The sequence below is a fragment of the Sapajus apella genome, unplaced genomic scaffold (assembly GCF_009761245.1).
Source record: "Sapajus apella isolate SASKATOON/1434 unplaced genomic scaffold, GSC_monkey_1.0 scaffold1, whole genome shotgun sequence".
NCBI lineage: Eukaryota > Metazoa > Chordata > Mammalia > Primates > Cebidae > Sapajus > Sapajus apella.
The window spans coordinates 31965385-31986006 of record NW_022436941.1 but is presented as its reverse complement, the minus strand read 5'-3'; the positions used below and the strand labels follow the sequence as shown (position 1 = coordinate 31986006).

Sequence of the window (20622 nt, the reverse complement as noted above, 5' to 3'; positions counted from 1 at the left end):
CTGCAAGCTAGAGTCCCAGGAAAGCTGATAGTGGTGTTCAAAGGTCCAAGAGCTGGAGAATGAATGCCTTATATTTCAAGCTGAGTCTAAAGGCCTGAGAATCAGAAGCACTGAGGGCAAGAGAAGATCAGTGTCTTAGCTCAGACACACACACAGAGATTTCAGCCTTCTTCCACCTTTTTCTTCCATTTAAGCCTTCAATGGATTGATTGGATGGCACCTATCCACAGGGGAGGGCCATCTGCTTTACCTAGTCTCTCAATTCAAATGCTAATCTCTTCTAAAAGTACCCTCACAGACACACCCAGAAAATGTTTAACCAGGTGTGTAGGCATCCTGTGGCCCAGTCAAATTGACACATAAAATTAATGATCATATTTGAGAATTGGAGTGATTAAAAGGTGGGCAAGAGGGACAATTAAGGAAGTTATTGTAAGCCATCTATCCAAATAAATTCTAAATCTCATTTGATGGAAGATGGAGAGTATATTAGTCTGTTCTCATGGTGCTAATAAAGACATACCTGAGACTGGGTAATTTATAAAGGAAAGCTGTTTAATTGACTCACAGTTCTATAGAGATGGGGAGGCCTCACAGTCATGGCAGAGGGAGAATGAGGAGCCAAGTCACATCTTATATGGCAGCAAGCAGGAGAGCTTGTGCAGAGGAACTCCCATTTATAAAACCATCAGATCTTGTGAGACTTGTTCATCATCACGAGAACAGTATGGGGAAAACCTGGCCCCACCCTTGATATGTGGGGATTATTACAATTCAAGGTGAGATTTGGGTGGGGACACAGCCAAACCATAACAGATAGGGAGGTAGTTAATATGCTGCCTGCTTCATATTGTGATTGGTCTTTGATTTAGGGACCCAGATATTGTGGAATTAAGGACAGTAGAAGCTGGTACTGACTATTCCTGTTTTAAGAAAGGCTTCTGAAGAAATGGCTGTAAAAGTGCTTATAAATCATTGTTATATAAATATACATATTTAATGTATGTTTGTTTTTATACTTTAAAATAAGGACTGGATTTACCCTACCATCTTAAACAGTTAGAAAACCAGACAAATTTATAAAACAATGGTTTTCAAATATATAAAACAATGGTTAGTATATTTAATGTATGCTACATTAGATAACAGGTTGTACAGAATTGTAATCCACAAGAGAAGAATCCTATAATTGTCCCAGTTTATTGATAAGAAGACCACAACATAGGTAGGGCCTGGCATTCTCACTGATTTTAAAATGCATGAAGGCCAATATGGTTAGAATTTATGGGGCAAAGTAAAGAAGAAAAAGAGCTGCAAATAAAGAAGTCTGCACAGGACTTTCCTCAGATCTTTAGCTGAGTATTGATCTGAGTAAGCATGTTTGTAAGGAAACTACCCAAGGCCAACAAGTGAACCAACAGGAAGGAAAAAGCATAGGAATTACCAGAATTCATGCATATCTAGGAGTAATTTATGTTCACAATAGTCCAAATGGGAAGACCTCCTCATATGTGGGGCATTGATCAGAATTTCCAAAGGATATGATTTTAGTGGCAACCACAAATTAGCTCTAAACTAAAGGCTATTCTGATCGAAACCAGACAAATCTTAAAAGCAAGCTTCAAAATTATCAAAGGTAATTCAAAGTGATTTAGCTATGTTCCAAAACAAAGCTCAACAAGAATTAATGAAAAACAGCAAAACACAACACTCACAACATGAAATTCAAAATGTCTGTTATCCAGTCAAAACTAGCAGGCATGCAAAAAGCAGGACAACATGATTGTCAGCTAAGAGAAAATCAATCACAAATATGTTAGAATCAACAGTCAAAAATATTAAAACATCTATTATAAATATATTTCATATGTTCAAGAAGGTGGAAGAAAGCATTAATCATAATGAAAAGAGAAATTAAAGATAGAAGAAAGACCTAGATGTTTATCTAGAGGTGATAATATAATACCTGAAATGAAAAATACATTGGATGAAATTAACAGCGAATTAGATCATTGGACTTAAAGACATTGAATAGAAACTATCCTCAGAGAGAAAAAAAAGACTGAAGAAAAAATGAATACAGAAGCAATGACTTGTGGGACCATTATCAGGCAGTCTAATAAACATATATTAAAGTCACAGAAGGAAGGACAGGGCAAAATGAAAAAAAAATGGAAGAAATATTTCCCCAAGTTTAATGAAAACGATAAATCCACAGATATAACAAGCTCAACAAACTTCGAGTGAAGAAACATGGAACAAAACAAAAGCACTATAGTAGGCAGATTAATGGTCCCCCTAGAGCTCCATGTCCTCATTCTTGGAGTCTGTGATTGTTACCTTATAATATTTTGCACATAGGATTAATTTAAAGATTTTGTCATGGGGTAATTAACCTGAATTATATGGACAGGCCCAATGTAATCACAAGGGTTCTTATAAGAAGGAGACGAGAGAATCGAAGAAAATGTGGCAATGGAAGTGGAGGTCAAAGTGAGCAAGGAGTAAGCCATGATTCGAGGAATACAGGCAGCCTCTAGAAGCTGAAAGAGACAGTTATGGAGTCTCCCCTAGAACCTCCAGAAGGAAGGTAACCCTGCCAATACCTTGAGTTTAACTCTTAAGGGCACAGTTTTGAGCATCTCATATCTAGAACCATAAGATAAACTAAGTTCATACTAAGGGATTTGTTACCACAGCAATAGCAAATTAATACAAGCACCAAAGTACATTACAGTCAAATTGATTAATATAAATGATAAAGAGAAAATCTTAAAAGCAGCCAAACAGCTGGGCAACATGGTGAAAACTTGTCTCAAAAATTACAGAAGTTTTGCCAGGCATGGTGGCATATGCCTATAGTCCCAGCTACTTGGAAGCAGAAGTGGGAAGATGGCTTGAACCTGGGAGGTCAAGGCTGCAGTAAGCTTCCATTTTTACACAGCTTGGAATGTCATCATTTTGTGAGTAATAATAGCTCCTTCTTTTTTCATAAGCCTCTGATAGAATCCAGGCTTTTTGAGTATACTGGTATTTCTGGCATCTCCCCAACCCCATCAACTAATCAGTGAGGTTTAGAACCCAGAAACAGGGTTAATAAATGGAAAAGGCAGAATTCAAATCCAGATCCTCCTAAGAGGATGTACTGATTTCATCGTCTGCAATTTTTTTTTTTTTTTTTTGCCTTATGGGGAATGCACACATCCTTTAAAGCCCTACTGTCTCATCTTATCATCCTGTCAGTGAATGTTTTCCTCGAGGATCCTATATATAATTTCTTCCTCCTAAAATTCCTTATTGTCATTTGGGAGTCTGTGTTTAAGAATGTCCTCCCTTCCCCACGAACCATATTCATGATATTCAAGCGCTTGAGTAGCCCTCATCTGGGCTAACCCTATCACTCACTTTTTTTTTTTTTTTTTAAACTAATGGAATGTAATGGAAATGCAATTGAATAACTTCCAAAGCTAGGTAACAAAAAAAAAAAAAAAAAAAAAAAACTTCTTTTTTCCTCCGGGGTCTCAAAAAGCTTTTTCTTTTAACCCCTTTGCTGGGGTAAAACCCCCCCCTAGGAAAAAAAAAAAAAAAAAACTAGCCCCACTGCGCTGAAAAGCCATCTTTGCATTGTTCCTCGTCCGACTCCTTGCTCGCCGCAGCCGCCTCCGCCGCGCGCCTCCTTCGCCGTCGTGGACTCCGGCAGCTTAATCGCCAGAGTCCTTGAACTCTCGCTTTTTTTTTAAATCCTCCGCATCGGATCACCGGCCTGCCCCACCATGTCAGACGCAGCGGTAGACACCAGCTCCGAAATCACCACCAAGGACTTGAAGGAGAAGAAGAAAGTTGTGGAAGAGGCGGAAAATGGAAGAGACGCCCCTGCTAACGGGATTGCGAATGAGGAAAATGGGGAGCAGGAGGCTGACAATGAGGTAGATGAAGAAGAGGAAGAAGGTGGGGAGGAAGAGGAGGAGGAAGAAGAAGGTGACGGTGAGGAGGAGGATGGAGATGAAGATGAGGAAGGTGAGTCTGCTACGGGCAAGCGGGCAGCTGAAGATGATGAGGATGATGATGTCGATACCAAGCAGCAGAAGACTGACGAGGATGATTAGACAGCAAAAAAGGAAAAGTTAAACTAAAAAAACAAAACAAAACAAAAGGCCGCCGTGACCTATTCACCCTCCACTTCCCGTCTCAGAATCTAAACGTGGTCACCTTCGAGTAGAGAGGCCTGCCCGCCCGCCCACCGCGGGCAGTGCCGCCCGAAGATGACACGCCGCGCTCTCCACTACCCAACCCAAACCATGAGAATTTGCAACAGGGGAGGAAAAAAGAACCAAAACTTCCAAGGCCCTGCTTTTTTTCTTAAAAGTTCTTTGAAAAGGAAATTCGTTTGTATTTTTTATTTACATTTTATATTTTTGTACATATTGTTAGGGTCAGCCATTTTTAATGATCTCAGAAGACCAAACCAGTCTTCGGAGCGTTCTCTGTCCTACTTCTGACTTTACTTTTGGTGTGACCATGTTCATTATAATCTCAAAGGAGAAAAAAAGCCTTGTAAAAAAAAAAAAAAAGCGAAAAACAACAACAGAAAAACAATCGTATTCCGAGCATTCCAGTACCTTTGTTGTGTATGTACTTAGCTGTACTATAAGTAGTTGGTTTGTATGAGATGGTTCAAAGGCCAAAGATTAAAAGGTTTCCTTTTTTTTCTTTTTTGTATATGAAGTTGCTGTTTATTTTTTTTGGCCTGTTTGATGTATGTGTGAAACAATGTTGTCCAACAATAAACAGGAATTTTATTTTGCTGAACTGTTCTAACAACAACAACAAAAAAAAACTACCCTAAGACTGCCATGTCATGAAGAAGCCCAAGCTAGCCACGTGACAGGAACATGGGGAAAAAGATGGGAGACCTGACCTGCCCCTAGATATTGCAGTCATTCCCAACTGAGGCAGAAGAAAATTACATCATATGGAAACTTGGATCTAGACCGAGAAATGAGCAGCACCAGAAATGGTGAATCAGTGCATAAATAAAAAATAATGAGATTTTTTTCCTCATTAAAAAAATATTTAAAAGAGATCATTGCTTAAGTAAAAATAAAAGCAGGATTTTTTTTTAGACTTTATAACACGTGTAGAACTATAACAGAAGAAGAAGAATTATAACAATATGACAACAGCAGCACAAAGTAGAAGAGGAAGAAAATGGAAGTATACTGTAGCACAATTCTTAAAATATAAAGTGGTAAAATATTATTTAAAGGTATACCGTGATAACTTCAAGATGTATATTGTAAACTCTAGAGCAGGAGTTGGCAAACTACAGCCTACCAGCCAAATTTGGCCTGCCTAATGTTTTGTAAATAAAGTTTTATTGGAACACAGCCAAGTTCATTTGTTTTCATATTTGGAGGACCCACAGAGCTAAAATATTTACTATCTGGCCCTTTACAGAAAAACTTGCCACCCCTGCCTTAGAACAACCACTAAAAATATTAATGGAGCAAGTATAGGTAGTAAGTCTACCTATACTTGTTTGGAGAAAAATGGAAACATTAAAAAAGTTCAGTTAATCCAAAGGAGAACAAAGAAGCAGAAACAAGTAACACTTAAGCTCCCTGCTGCATCCCACACAATTGAGCGTCCACATGAGCCCTCTGTTCCTTTGTCTTCTGTTACTGAACCTTAATTTTCTTCTCCCCAGCAGGCTGCTCTTTCTCAGTCTCCTTTCCAAATCCTCTCTCCCCTGACGCTCTTAAATGCTGGCACTCTCTCCACCTAAGTAGCTTCCCTGTCACTTGCCTCACGTATCCCCCTCTCTAGATTAACAGGACATCTACAGTTCTAAATACCTCATCCTCTTTCATGCCTCTGAGTCTTGGCCCATGATACTCCCTCTACTTGGACCTCCTCACTCCTTCCATCCCCCAGTCCCTACCCCTGCTACTGCCCTGTGCCTTGCTGACTCTGGTTAACTCCAGGTCAAATTTAAGATTAAACTTAGACATGATCTCATTCACCATAAGCCTTGCCTCACTCCATCCTGCCCATGCCCAGGATTCTTTCTACTATTAAAGCACTTACTCCACTGAATTATAATCATTTGTTTACTTGTTTTTCTTCTCCGTGAGACTCTAACAAGCTTGAGATCAGAAATAATGTCTTCTTTGGCTTTTTTTTTTTGTATCCCCAATATAGATCTATACCAAATTAATGTTTAATAAATATTTGTTAAGTCAATAAATGAAAGCTTAAATACATATCTACTTACAAAATGAAGATATTATAAAATAGTAATAATAGGAACTAAAATTTATTAAAGCATACTTATATGCCTAACACTATCCTATGTGCTTTACATGCATTAATTTATTTAATATTTATAGCAACCCTATTAGGTAGCTAGGTATTATTATTCTTGTTAACTGGAAGGTTAAGCAAGCTTTTCAAAGTGGTAAAGAAATAATGAAGATTCAAACATAGGCATTCTGATGCAGAGCCTAAGATCTAGAATCTCAGTTGAAAGAAACCTTAGAGATATATTCTAACCCCTTCTCTCCATAGATGAGGATGCTGAGTTTTACAGAGCTGATGTGTCTTGACCCTTAAAAAGGACAACAATATTCAGAAGCACAAATTTTTTGTCTTATTTAATTTGTAAACTAAGTATCTCCAACTATAAACACCTCCAAAAAATGGCACTGTGTGATTATAATTGGATTACAAGGCAGCAGATACAGAAGGATTTTCCAGCAGCTACTGGGATGTGCAGAACATAGTAATGTATTGAAATCCTTGGAAGAGAGAAGGATGCTGCCAAAGATAGAAGAAGAAGTTTAATTCAGAGAGAATGTCTGGGTTAAAACAAAACAACAGAAATATACTAAAAATGGAAACTGAAGAAAGATAATAGAGGGCAGAAATGCAATAACTTTGTTATCTATAAATAAGCAGTCATAATTGACATATGAAACTCATTGTACTTGTGTTTCTGAAATGTAACACAATAAAAAATGCAATATGCTGGACTTATTTTTCCATTAATATGGATACAACCTGATAAGAAATTAAGTTCTGCATTCCTACTCATTCCAGAACAGTTAGTTTTTGTTTGTTTAGCTTTGGAAACAAATAAGATAGACTCTGAAGCTGACTGTTTTTATCACCCCCTAAGTAGAATTTAAAACTTTTACATCAAATTTGAAGAATGGTTATATTTTATTCTTTCTAGTGGAGCGTTCTTTTTTAAATCTCAAATATTTAACTCTCTCTGTAAGCATATACGAAAGGCAAAATAATTCTATGTAATAATTCTGATGGTGAGACTGGTGATATCAGTTGCAAAGGGCAGGTAGAATATATTCTACATTCCCAGGGCCCTAACATAAACAGACAAACATAAATTGCTTCTTCACAAGCTCACATGGAAAAAAAAATTGCTTCTGAGACCCAGGAAATCAATGCAGACAAAGAAGACAGGTAGAGAATTTCTCAGGAATAACCTGATAATCATGGGATACAAAGTCTGGCAGTTTTAGATTAAGTTTTTGCTTAATGAACTTTGAGTAAAAAAAAAAAAAAATTCTGCAAATTCCAAGGATCATCCACCTAGATGGGTTCAAATATTGAATGTTGAATTAGAGCTGTGGGTTTGAATTTTATTATGATGGAAATAGATATAGTCTTCTATTATTCATTCTCAATGTATTATTTGGTCTAATTACCCTTTGAGGCACTTTTTTAGATTAAAGAAAATATCCATGGTGACAACTGTCTGTTAAATAAAAATTACATCCTAAAGCACCTTAAGATATTTTGCTCACATTTATAAGAAGGCTAAAAATTCCTATAGCATGAATATGTATTTCCCATCTATGAGTGTAGTTTTCAACTTTCCAAACTCCGGTCTTTTTAGTCCTTTAAAACTCACCTCTAGATTAAATATCCTTAAGGAGATAAATTGTGGGTGTTTTCTTTTTATGAGGCAATAACTATAATCTCTACTAAATAAACTTAGTGGCTGTGGTATTTATAGGAAATAAACTCAAGGCTAAAAAGCTAAGGGTTTTTTAGCCTAAGATATAATTTTAGCAGAGTATTTCCGGGAGAACACCCTCAGGTTAACTCAGTTATATTGAACTGGCATCTCTTGATACCTTTCCATTTTCTTCAAGATCCACTTTACAAACTCTCCATGTATCTGGAAGATGGTTCTAAAAATTCTGTAACAAGTTTCTCATTTTCTCCATGAAGAATGTTTTAAAAAAAAAAAAGCCAATCTGAATTCTCTTTTGAACTTAGTAACTATGAAGTCATAACACAGCATTCAGAAATTAAACTGAAGTAGGCCGGGCACAATGGCTCACACCTGTAATCCCAGCACTTTGGGAGGCCAAGGCAGACAGATCACCTGAGGTCAGGAGTTCGAGACCAGCCTGGCCAACATGGTGAAACGCTATTTCTACTAAAAATACAAAAATTAGCCAGGCGGGGTGGCAGGTTCCCGTAATCCCAGCTACTCAGGAGGCTGAGACAAGAAAATCACTCGAAACTAGGAGGCAAAGGTTGCAGTGAGCTGAGATCACCCTACTGCACTCCAGCCTGGGCAAGAGAGCAAGACACTGTCTCAAAAAAAATAATAATAATAATTAAAAGGAAGGGTCTTCGTCCTTCTCCTCCTTCACTACAAACAGTGAGTGGAAAACATGTATTAGAATCCATGACTTAGAATCAATTAGAAGCTATAGTCACATGATAAGAACACAAACAAACAATTTTAAAACAGCCCTAAACTTTGTCCTTTGGGGAAATTGTGTGTTGGCTGTTTACTGCTTTAGTTTATTTCACTTCTGAAATCCAGTTTGTAACCTATATAAATAAAATAGAGCCTTTGCTTGTTTATTGCTGTATCACGAAAATAGGGCTGAACGGATTGTAGAATATGTTTGGGAAGGTCTGATGCATAAAAAAAAAAAGATTAGATCATAAGGATGCACACACAATTCATTTCGAAAAGTCATTGGGGTGCCACTTCACAGAGACAGGGAAGTATCCTGTCTTCTAGAACAGCTGCAAGCTGTCAGTTTTGCAGGGGCAGCCCAATTACAGGCACACGCATAGATGTGTGTGTCCAGCATGAGGAACAGCAGCAATTATTTTTGTGACCACGGTTGGTGATTCTCCAGAGAAATGCTGGGGTGGCCCAGCTAACATTGCGATTTATTTTCGGGCTTAATTCACCTTATTTTTCTTGTATAAAAACCCTATGTTATAGCCCTGAAAGAGCCTGGGTCCTCTGCACGGAGACTCTGGTGTGGGTCTTGAGGAGGTGGTCGGTGAATTCCTGATAGGGAGACTTGGTGAATACAGTCTCCTTCCAGAGGCCGGGGATCAGGTTGCTGTAGGTCTTAGAGATGGCATCAAAGGTGGCCTTGGCGAAGCTACCTAGGGTGGCAGTGCAGCCTCTGGCTGAGGTGTAGCAGTCATGATACCAGCCATCATGAGCAGCTTCTTGGGCACAGGGGCCGAGAGATGCCAGTGCCCCTGGGTACAGGGATGAGGCGCACCAGCACAGGGCCGCAGCGGCCTGTCACCTTGCAAGGGACAGTGTGGGGCTTGCTGATCTTGTTCCCCCAGTAGCCTCTGTGCAGGGGAACAATGGAGAGCTTGGTCAGGATGATGGCCCCGCGGATGGCAGTGATCACCTCCTTGGAGAACTTAACAGCCAGACCGATGTGGCCATTATAATCCCCGATGACAACAAACGCCTTGAAGCTGGTGCGCTGGCCGGCGCGGGTCTGCTTCTGGACCGGTATACTGTTCAAAACCTCTTCCTTGAGAGAGGCCCCCCAGGAAAAAGTCAATGAACCCAGTCTCCTTGATGGGCAGGGAGAAGAGATATATCTCCTCCAGGGACTTATCTTCATGTCTTTGATCAGACGGCCCAGCTTGGTGACGGGCGTCCACTCCTTATCCTCAGCCTTGCCTCCATGAGCTCTGGGGCCTCTGCCCAGGCCTGGCCCCTTCCGCGGCTGCAAGCCCGGCGCCAGGTGACACTGCTGAAACCTCCGCGGAAGCCACGGCCATTCCCCATCCCGGGGTCCCCGGAGTCCCCTCCCTCGCCCCTACTGCATCTGCGTCATCCGCCATTTGGTATTTTCTTGGGGAAGCAGCATTTTTTAAAATATATGAATCTTTTATCAATTCCGGCATGTTCTTAGAAATGGATATCATTTTAGGTGTTTTCTTTTTTGTAATATTACAAGCATTCCTTAAATTGAAAATTTAAAGGATGAAAACTAATTTATTTTATGATACAATTTCACTGAAGCAGAAATCTATTTACGAAATTAAGTTCAAACACTACAAGGGAAGTTTCTGGTTATTAATTGTTTTAATTAATTTGTATCTTGTTATCTGTCAATGTCCCACCCATATCCATGGGCCCAACCCATAGGTCATTTGTAACTTCAGGGACCTGTTCTTGTGCACACCAAGGGCTTCCTGAAGTACCTGTGCCTCCTGCTCAGCCCATGTGTGCTACAGGTCAGAAGTGCCAGGGAACATTTTTTTTTTTTTTACTTTAAGTTCTGGGATACATGGGCGGAACGTGCAGGTTTGTTATACAGGTATACGTGTACCATGGTAGTTTACTGCAACTATCGACCCATCATCTAGGTTTCCTCCTGTAACCGGGCAGGGCGCAGGGGCTCAACTCTCTGCCATGCTGGCCAAAGATGTAACGGGCACTGGGACCGGGACAGAGCTGAGGTAGCGTCCCAAAGAGCTTCCAGCTTTTCCATCCGATGTATTCCCCGTTGTGCCCAGGTCCTTGGCCTCTCTTGCCCCAGGAATGGGGAAAAGGGCCCCAGAGGCAATGTGAGCTTACCGTTTGAATAAATATTGTGGACCCAAAGAGTTTTGCAAAGAGCGATTTATTAGGCAGAGAGAGAGAGAGAGAGAGAGAGAGAGAGAGAGAGAAAGAGAGAGAGAGAGAAAGAGAGAGAAGGAGAGAACTCCCATGCTACCGTGGAAGGGAATCCAAGACAGGAATCTCTATGGGTAAGGAGCAGCGGGTTTTTAACCTTGGAGTTATTCCCGCCCCATTCATGTTCTCCTCCAATGAGAGTAGTTCTTTCAAACGTCCCCTGGAGTGATTGATCTTTGACTCTGATACCAGATTGGCTGCTAGGTCGGCAACAGAGGCCCTTCCTCCCAGAGCTTTTCAAGGGCTTTTTGAACAAAGAAGCACACCTGGAATTTCTAGCTAGCTGAGCAGACGGAGAACTTTACATTGCCGGATGGGGGTGTGGATGGAGGTATGGTGCTGGGAAGCTCTTGCCTTTGAAACTAGGCCCCTTGTGGACTTGGTTTTCCTACAGCCCCTCACTCCCCTCGCCCCCCCATCCCCCAACAGGCCCAGGTGTGTGTTTTTCCCCCACTCCGTGTACATGTGTTCTTATTGTTCACCTCCCACTTATGAGTGAGAACATGTGATGTTTGGCTTTCTGTTCTTGTGTTAGTTTGCTGAGGATGGTAGTTTCCAGCTTCATCCATGTATCTGCAAAGAAAGTGATCTCACTCCTTTTTGTGGCTGCATAGTATTCCGTAGTATATGGGTATTTGAGTTGGTTTCATGTGTTTGCCATTGTAAACAGTACTGCAGTAAGCATATGTATGCATGTGTCTTTATAGCAGAATGACATATATTCCTTTGGGTATATAACTAATAATGGAATTGCTGGGTCAGATAGTATTTCTGGCTCTAGATCCTTGAGGAACTGCCACACTACCTTCCACAGTGGTTGAACCGATTTACATTCCCACCAACAGAGCAAAAGCGGAGAATGAACATCTTTAGGAACAACGGTCACCCAGTAAGGATGAAAGTTGGTGTATTAAAATGCTAGCTTCCTTGCTCTTGGTAGGTCAGTTCTGAGCCATGTTCTGCAGTCTCTTGGAGAGTTTCCAGGGCACTGAGCTTACATAGTGATGTATTGGTTAACACTCCTTTTGTCAGCTGACCTCCCTTCTCTGCCTATCTCCTCACACGCTCACTGTGTTTCTCAGAATAACCTCTCAGATGAGTTTACATACATTCAAAATGTTATCTCAAGTATGCTTTGGGGAAAATCCAAACAAAGATAAATTTAAGCCATTGACAATTTCTTACCTTGGTAGCACTTTTTAAATCTTTTTTTACATCCATTTTGGTGGTGAAAATCATAAGCTCTTACATCAAGCAGGCCTAGATTTAAATCCTGGCTTCTCCTGGAATTAGCTGTGTAATTTAGGGCAAGTGACTTAGCCTCTCTGAGCTTCAGTCTTCTGCATTGGTAAAGTGGGCTAACAGTAGCACCTATTTTACATTGTTGTGTTTTGGATCCATTAAATTAGATAATACACTTAGTTCAGTGGCTAATACATATAAGAAGTACTCAGTAAATGTTAGCTGTGATTATCTTGGTTTGATAACATTTTGTTTTGTTCTAAAAGATGTGTAGTAGGTCTAAGTTCATCTAAATTAGTTAGGTTTCAGATGGGCTCATAGGGAGGGTAAGTGGCCACTCACTGAGAATGATGTGGGAAGAAAGAGCTGGAAGAATCTTCCTTGCTAGCAGCATATTTACCTACATCCTGTCATTCACTATTTGGAGGGTGAGAAAGATAATAGACGTTCTTGTCATCATTACCTCTCCCTAGGCACAGTGTAAGCCACACTGTTTCCATGACATCCACTCTCTTCCTTTCTCTCAATGATAGATGGCATTTTCTCTCCACATTGCGCATTTTCCACTTAACCGTATGTCAGATCTTTATGATGATTAATTTTATGTGTCAACTTGGCTAGGCTACAGTGCCCATATATTTGGTCAAATATTATTCTAGATGCTTCTGTGAAAGTATTGTTAGATGAAATTAATATGTAAATTGGCAGACTTTCAGTAAAGCAGATTATCCTCCATTATGTGGGTCAGTCTCATCCAATCAGTTGAAAACCTTAAGAGAAAAAAGACTGACCTCCCTTGAAGGAGAGGGAATTTGACCAGCAGAATGTTTTCTGACTCCAACTGCCGCTCCTCTGGGTGTCCAGTCTGCCAGCCTACCCTCCAGATTTTGGGCTTGTCAGGCTTCAAAACTCCACAATCATGTAAGCCAATTATTTAAAATCAATCTCTCTCTCTATCTCTCCGTCTCTGTCTATCTATACATATATACACACACACACACATACCCATACACGTACATATACACATACACACACACAATTCGAGGGTTCCATTTCTCTAGTCAGCCCCATCTAATACATTTTTCATACATTTTTATGCATATTCAAAACTACTATTTTAGGAATTTTTAGATACTGTTCTGTCTTGTACTCTAAATATTATTTCAGTTTTTGATATGTATTTAACTATTTTTTCTGAAGTGATTGTAAGGTGTAAGGGAGACTGTAACTTGTATTATTTTCTTAGTATAGTAGAAATAATATTTAGATGGCATTGGAGAACGTATTTGCTAGTGTTTAATATTATTCATTAAAAATTAATTTTAATTTAATAAAATAAATATTCTAGATAATATTACACAGTAGTACAGAAATTATTTTTTCTTCAGATCTTTTGATGTAAGTAAACATCTCAGGGTTAGGAAAGCAAATTATGCCAGCAGTTTAAAACTTCATTGTTTATTACTAGGAATATGCAGCCTATAGATATTTACTGAACAAAATATAAATTAAATAAATTAAAAATCACAACCTGAGCCAGGCACAGTGGCTCACACGTGTAATCCCAGCATTTGGGAAGCTAAGATGGGAGGGTCACTTGAGCCTAGGATTGTGATACCCAATCTGCACCAAAAAAAAATAAACTTAGCTACATGTGGTGGCATGCATCTGTGGTCCCAGCTAGATGGAAGGCTAAAGCAGGGGGATCACTTGAGTCCAGGAGGTTGACGCTGCAGTGAACTATGTTCCTGCCACTGCACTCCAGTCTAGATGACAGAGTGAGACCCTGTTTCAAAAAAAAAAAAAAAAAGAAATGGTAATCACGACCTTAGTTGTCTGGAATGATAGAGGAGACTTACAGAACCCTAACACAGGGAGGGCTCTTTTCAGTGCTCTGTTCTCATCACTGCAGGGTATGAATGGGACACTCGGGCCTAAAAGGACACTGAGGCCTAAAAGGCAATGCAGCAATGCTTGAATTGAAATTGAGGCTTCAATGTCCTTTTTTTGCTTGATTTTTTTTGTGACAGTTTATTGCTCTGTTGCCCAGGCAATAGTGCAGTGGTGCAATCTCGGCTCGTTGCAGCCTCTGCCACCCAGGTTCAAGTGATTTTCCTGCCTCAGCCTCCAAGTAACTGGGATTACAGGTATGTACCACCATGCCCAGCTAATTTTTTGTATTTTTAATAAAGAAACGGTTTCACATTGGCCAGGCTGGTCTTGAGCTCCTGACCTCAGGTGATCTGCCTGCCTCAGCCTCCGAAAATGCTGTGAAAACAAGTGTGAGCCACTGCCCTTGGCCTTCAGTGTTTTTTTCGTTTTTTTTTTTTTTTTAATTCCCTATCATTAAGCAATTCAATGTTTTTTGTATCTCAGCATAGCACTTTCCTATAAAGCAGGTGACACTCAAGGACCTGCCAGAGGCAGCATAGGGTCCCTGATCTTGTCCATAGCAGAGACCCTGGACAGTTCTTTCACCAGCAGCCACCGCTACCACTAGAGATACACTGCACTCAACACCCTCAAATGCCTACCCCAAGGTTGCTGAAAATCCTATCCCTCTGGATTCTTGGTGTCAAACAGCTACTGATTCTGGCTAATTTAGGCTAAAAACAAAATGAATTTATTGTAAGGTTATTGGACCTGAGCTAGTAGGACTGCTGAAATGAGGCTGAAAAAAATGGATAGGAACCAGTAGGGTCAAGCTAAGGTCACAATCACATCACAGTAACAGTATTCTTAGGATGCAACCACTAGACAGTCACTGCCACCCGGCGGGACTCCACAATCCTGGGCACTGGCCACGACCAGCCTTAGCCATCCTCTGAACCTCACCTCACATAGGGACATCCAATTCACCAAAATTGGGTCGTATTCACTCTACCTTCAACCCACTCGAATGCGCTGGCTGCTGGGAAAGGGAATATTTGTCTTCAGTTTCAATCGAGGGATGCAGGGCTGGGCTTTTATTTTATTTATTTATTTTTGTAGACAGAGTCTTTCTGTTGCCCAGGCTGGAGTGCAGTGGTGCAATCTCGACTCACTGCAACCTCTGCCTCCCAAATTCAAGCAATTCTCTGCCTCAGACTCCTGAGTAGCTGGGATTACAGGTGCCCACCACCAAAAATTAGCCTGGCTAATTTTTGTATTTTTAGTAGAGAGGGGGTTTCACCATCTTGGCCAGACTGGTCTAGAACTCCTAACCTTGTGGTCCACCCACCTCGGCCTCCCAAAGTGCTGACATTACAGGTGTAAACCACAGCACCTAGTCCATTTTTTAAAAAATCATTTTAATGGGAACTTTTTGAAAAAAAAAGTTATTGTCTTTAGTAGAAATTAGAACTGGGATTAAAGGCACGTGTAATTTTCATGGAGTTGAAGATTGAACTAAGTATGTCATGATAGATTGTGAAAGTTACTCTAATTGTTTTAAAACCTTAATATATTCATACCATTACAAGTATGATAGGAACAAATTACATAAAAATTATATTTAAAAATTACAGTGTAAGAGTTTTTAAATTTCACAAGGACATTACAAAGATACTATTCTGTCTTGTACTGTAATTATTTAAATTTTTGATATGTATTTATCTATTCTTAGTAATGTGATTGTAAATTCCTTTAGGGCATAAGGGAGACTGTAACTTGTATTATTTTCTTAGTCCCCACAGACCTACAGTATTCTGTGAATAGCAGCCAGTTAATGAATGAATGGCTGGCTGGCTGGCTGACTAAATGAAAATATGCATGCACTATTCATTGCTTTTCCAGTAGTAGATTTATTCTAATCTGCAGTTACTCTCCTGCTTGTTATCATAATGAGAACACATTGGCATATGAGGCAGCGTTTGTGGCTATAGAACATGTGGGTTTGCCTAAGGTTGGGATTCCATCTTTTTTGACTACACCAAATATCAGCGTTCCCTCACCTCAGACAGATTCATGTTTCAGGAATTATTGCTTAGTCCTGAAAGACTGAACAAATCCGCACTCTAGGAGAATGGCAAGGACAGCCTCTGGAGATAGATGATTGAGATTCAAAGGCTCCTGCAAAAACAAGCCCTGTGACCTTGAGCGCGTTCATCACCTCTCTAAGGATTGCTTTTCTTATTTGTGTGTGGGGATCACAATGGTGCCTGTTCCTCAGAGAGTCATCCTGAGGATTAAATGAAGGAACAAAGCTTGGCCTCTGGCAAGCACTCCAAGAACGCTAATTATTGTTACTCCTCCTTTGGGTGGTGCAGGGGTTGGGAATGCTGCACTACTGAGCTCATAGTTGCCGTCCCTGGTGGCCCAGTTACTTTGCTCTGAACTGTGGACCACACCCCTTCTTGTTCTGTCCCCAGTGCAGGCCTGGTAAACACAATGAAGCCACAGTGGGGCGGAGATTTTGGTGAGAAGCAAAAAGCTACAAACCTGGCATTCCTTTAGGTTTTAAGATAGAGGAATAAAGGTATTTCTAAAACATTTCTGTATATCACAGCAATAGAGCAAACAGGAATGTGGGGCACTCTTCTGTATGATTTTAAACATTACACAAACATTAAAAAAATTTTTTTTTCTTTTCTTTTTTTTGAGATGGAGTCTTGCTCTGTCACCAGGCTGGAGTGCAGTGGCGCAATCTCAGCTCACTGCAACCTCCACCTCCGGGGTTCAAGCGATTCTTCCACCTCAGCCTCCTGAGTAGCTGGGACCACAGGCACGTACCACCACGCCCGGCTAATTTTTTTGTATTTTTAGTAGAGATAGGGTTTCACCATGTTGGCCAGGATGGTCTTGATCTCTTGACCTCGTGATCCGCCTGCCTCAGCCTCCCAAAGTGCTGGGATTACAGGCGTGAGCCGCCGCACCCAGCCAACATTTAAAAAATTTTAAATATATCCTTGATGGCATAATTGAGCTACTAATGCTATTTTGTGTTTCAGCTAGTGTGACATGAGTTTTTGTTTATTATTTATTATGTAAAGTTGTCTACAACTAACTTATAATGCCACCAATTTTACTTCATAATAAATTTATTACTTAATATGTGAAGATGTGTACAAAGAATAATATCATCAATTTTACTTCTTAGAATGTATTGTGTTATGACAGATGCTCAAAGCCGTATTTAGACTGATATTTACTGGCACATTGTTTATTATAGCAAAGTTGCATAATAGGTCTACATATCACACACCCCCAGTCCCACAGTTGGGGGCCAGTTAAGTCAGTTATAGCGCATTGGTACTGTGGGTCACTATGCTGTTTATGGTGAATTAGCCCTGAGGATATATTTCTACCCCTTTCTATGTTCCTGCCCACAGGAAGAAACAGTTTTCTTAAATTCTCTTGCAGCTAGAGTTCTGGGTGAGAATTTGATGGCACCAATGGGAAACGTTGTGTGATATCTGGAAGTTGGAAGTAAATGAAGGCCTCCTTTATGAGCTGCCAGCTCATTAGTGTTTGCAGCCAGACTCAGCATTCCAGTGTCTAGTAATCAGCTTTGTCATAACCTGGAGTCATCCACCCAGATGTGGCAGTCAGTGTCTAGTCATCAGCTTCAGGGGAACTGAGATCGTTGTGGGGCTCGAGCAGTGGAAGCAGCAGCAATTTGCTGACCTGTGGATCGCAGTGCTGATCCCTTGAGATCAGTATTCAGTAGCAGACCCCTGTCTTCTGCCTCGTGAACCCATCCAGCAATTTTGTGAGTACTCAATTTCCTGTTTTAAATCCCTTCTATCTGAAATACCTAAAGTAATTTCTGTTTCCTGTACTAAATCCTGATGGATACTAATACTATGTGGATATCAAGAATTAAGATTTATATGGGCTATGGAACAATATACTATTTATACCATTACAGTCCAAATAAAAATAGAGAATAGTATGTAAAGTATAATTTCATTTGTATAAGAATAAAGTATTTATAATCATATGTACATACACACGTATGCTATTTATACACAGAAAAAATCAAGAAGGTTATATAAGAAAATGAAATAAGTAATTGCTTCTGGGAAAACAAATGTGATCTGGAATGGGAGAGAGATTTACATTTTTTTAATGTACAATTTAAACTGTTGTGATTTTTTTAACTATGTTTACAAAATACATTTTTTTGATTAAATTTTTTTAATTATGAGAAAATGACAAGTCTCTAACAATTTGAAAACAGAAAGAAAAAATATCCACCAACCGATCAATCTAACAATTATCATTTGTGTTTTTATATATTCCCTCTAAATCTTGGTTGTTTTTTTTTTTTTTTAACAGTGAGATAGCTACGCATACAACTTTATAATCCGTTTTTCTTCCTGCTTACTATATATAACTAACATTTAGGAAGTACTTATCATGTTTTGGGAATGGTGATAAAGTATTTCTTTGAATCGTATTTCATTGAAACTGAGATGTTATTGATTGTAAGATACACCATTTCCCTACGTATCATTAAGAAATAACTTTTTTTGAAAAAGTGCTCACTAAACTATAACACAAACAACACATACGTTTTTCTCCAATTGAACCACATATCGTTGAAAGCTAAGCAACTTCTATCTAAAATAAACAGGAAACTTCTGACATATTGGTGCTTGACATCTTAAAGATGGTTCTGCACAAGGCATGAATTGATCATACCAGTCTCTCGTTACTTTGAAATTTCTTTCATCTGTTCTGAGGATTACACAGTTTCTTTGGCATTGGCTGGTATATGACAGGCTCACATTTCAGTCACAAAATGTAACACAGCTTCCTTTTTGGTGTGTTTTGCATGAATAAGTGGAATTGCAGTCTTTTCTTCAGGGACAAATACTTGCTTTACTAAATATCAAATTTAAGCCCTCCTGCTCTACTTTGGTGCCATTGTCCATACACAACAATGTTTGTTTCCGTGGTGAATCAATGTAATGTTGAAGGCATTTTAAATGGTAATAAATTCAAATTGTGTAGCACTACAATTCATGTAATTCAATTGATGTAGCAACAGCAAGAAAAGCAACAGCCAAGTTTACATGTATAAGCAACGACCATCAACTGTAAGTCATGGCCCAATATCAAAGATGTTAAAGGGTGAAAAAAGATTCTCTTCAGAATAGATAAAATATAGTATTATTCACTAAATCCTCAAATAATCTTTAAGTCAATTTTATTATTTCTCACATGAGAAAACTGAGAAACAAAGAGATCATCAAGATACATAGTTATTAAGAAATAGGTCTTTTTAAAAGTAGTTCATCTGGTTCCAGCACCCACAGTCTTAACCTTTAAACTATGTCATCTCCTTGTTCTAAGACTTTTCCTTACATAATAGAGTCATTTTAGCAAATCTGGAAAATACAGAAATTATAAACAAGCAAATAACAAGGTGATTGCAATTTTATCACCTACAGGCAGTCATTGCCAACATGTTGATGAGTTTTTTTTTAAATTTCCCAAACATCTTTTTATGTAGTTGAAATTATAATGGAAATACATTTTTATGTCCTACTTTATTCACTTAGCATATTGTATTTGTTCCCTGTGGTTGCTGAAAAAAATTAGCACAAACTCCGTGGCTTAAAACAAAAGGAATTTATTCTTTCTAAGTTCTGGAGGCCACAAGTCTGAGATGAAGGTGTGGGCAGGGCCATAGCACTCCTGTTAGAAGATCTGGGGAGAATCCATTGTTTGCTTCTTCCAGCTTCTGATGATCTCCAGCATCCTCAGTTTGAAGCCATGTCATTCTAATCTCTTCCTGGTCTTCACATTGACATTTCCTCTGTGCCTGTGTCTTCTCTTCTGCCTTAAGTGTCATAAGGACATTTGCCACTGGATTTGGGGCCCACCCAGGTAATACAGGATCTCAAGATCCTTAAAATCTTAATTACATCTGAAAAGATCCTTTGTCCAAATAAGGTTGCATTCACAGGTTCTGGGATTTAGGAGCTGAAAGCATACCTTTTTGGGATCCACCATCGACCCACTACAAGTCTCATAAGCATTTTCTTATGCTATTAAAAACTATGATTCACAGCACATTAGAGAATTAAGTCTATACTGATACTATAGTCTTTTAAATAAAGTAAATAAGAAGATGAAAGATAAATTGATGTTCCTAGAGCAGCACAGCTTAATGAAGCATAATATATTCACATCACCAACCTGTGATGCTGATAATTTTGACAACAGTGATCTTCTATTGAGTTAGGGAACATCAACAAAGACATGTTATTGTCTTTCAGTTGTAAAAAGAAATTATAATCCTGTTATATTAAACATATTTGATATATTTAAGTTATTACGTGTTGCTTTAAATTTACAGAAAAGTCTTAACAGTTCTTTTGGGAAGTAAACCAAAAACTCTTTGGCAAGAATGAACTCCTGAAGTCTGTAGCTCAACCAGCCATTGCAGTAAGGGACTGCTT

The 20622-nt window shown here is 39.3% G+C and overlaps 1 protein-coding gene and 1 pseudogene across 1 annotated transcript; one reads left to right on the top strand and one right to left on the bottom strand.

Annotated features, from left to right (window-relative positions):
- The first annotated feature begins 3581 nt into the window (after positions 1-3581).
- On the top strand, positions 3582-4805 carry LOC116549405 (prothymosin alpha-like). The gene has a single exon (XM_032274977.1). It carries the CDS (start codon positions 3774-3776, stop codon positions 4104-4106), a length of 333 nt encoding a protein of 110 aa, XP_032130868.1. The 5' UTR covers positions 3582-3773; the 3' UTR covers positions 4107-4805.
- A 4466-nt stretch (positions 4806-9271) lies between these two features.
- On the bottom strand, positions 9272-10112 carry LOC116558766 (annotated as a pseudogene).
- Positions 10113-20622: the final 10510 nt, after the last annotated feature.

Coding starts and splice junctions, on each gene's coding strand:
- LOC116549405 (XM_032274977.1), top strand. CDS start 3,774: ATGTCAGACGCAGCGGTAGACACCAGCTCCGAAATCACCACCAAGGAC.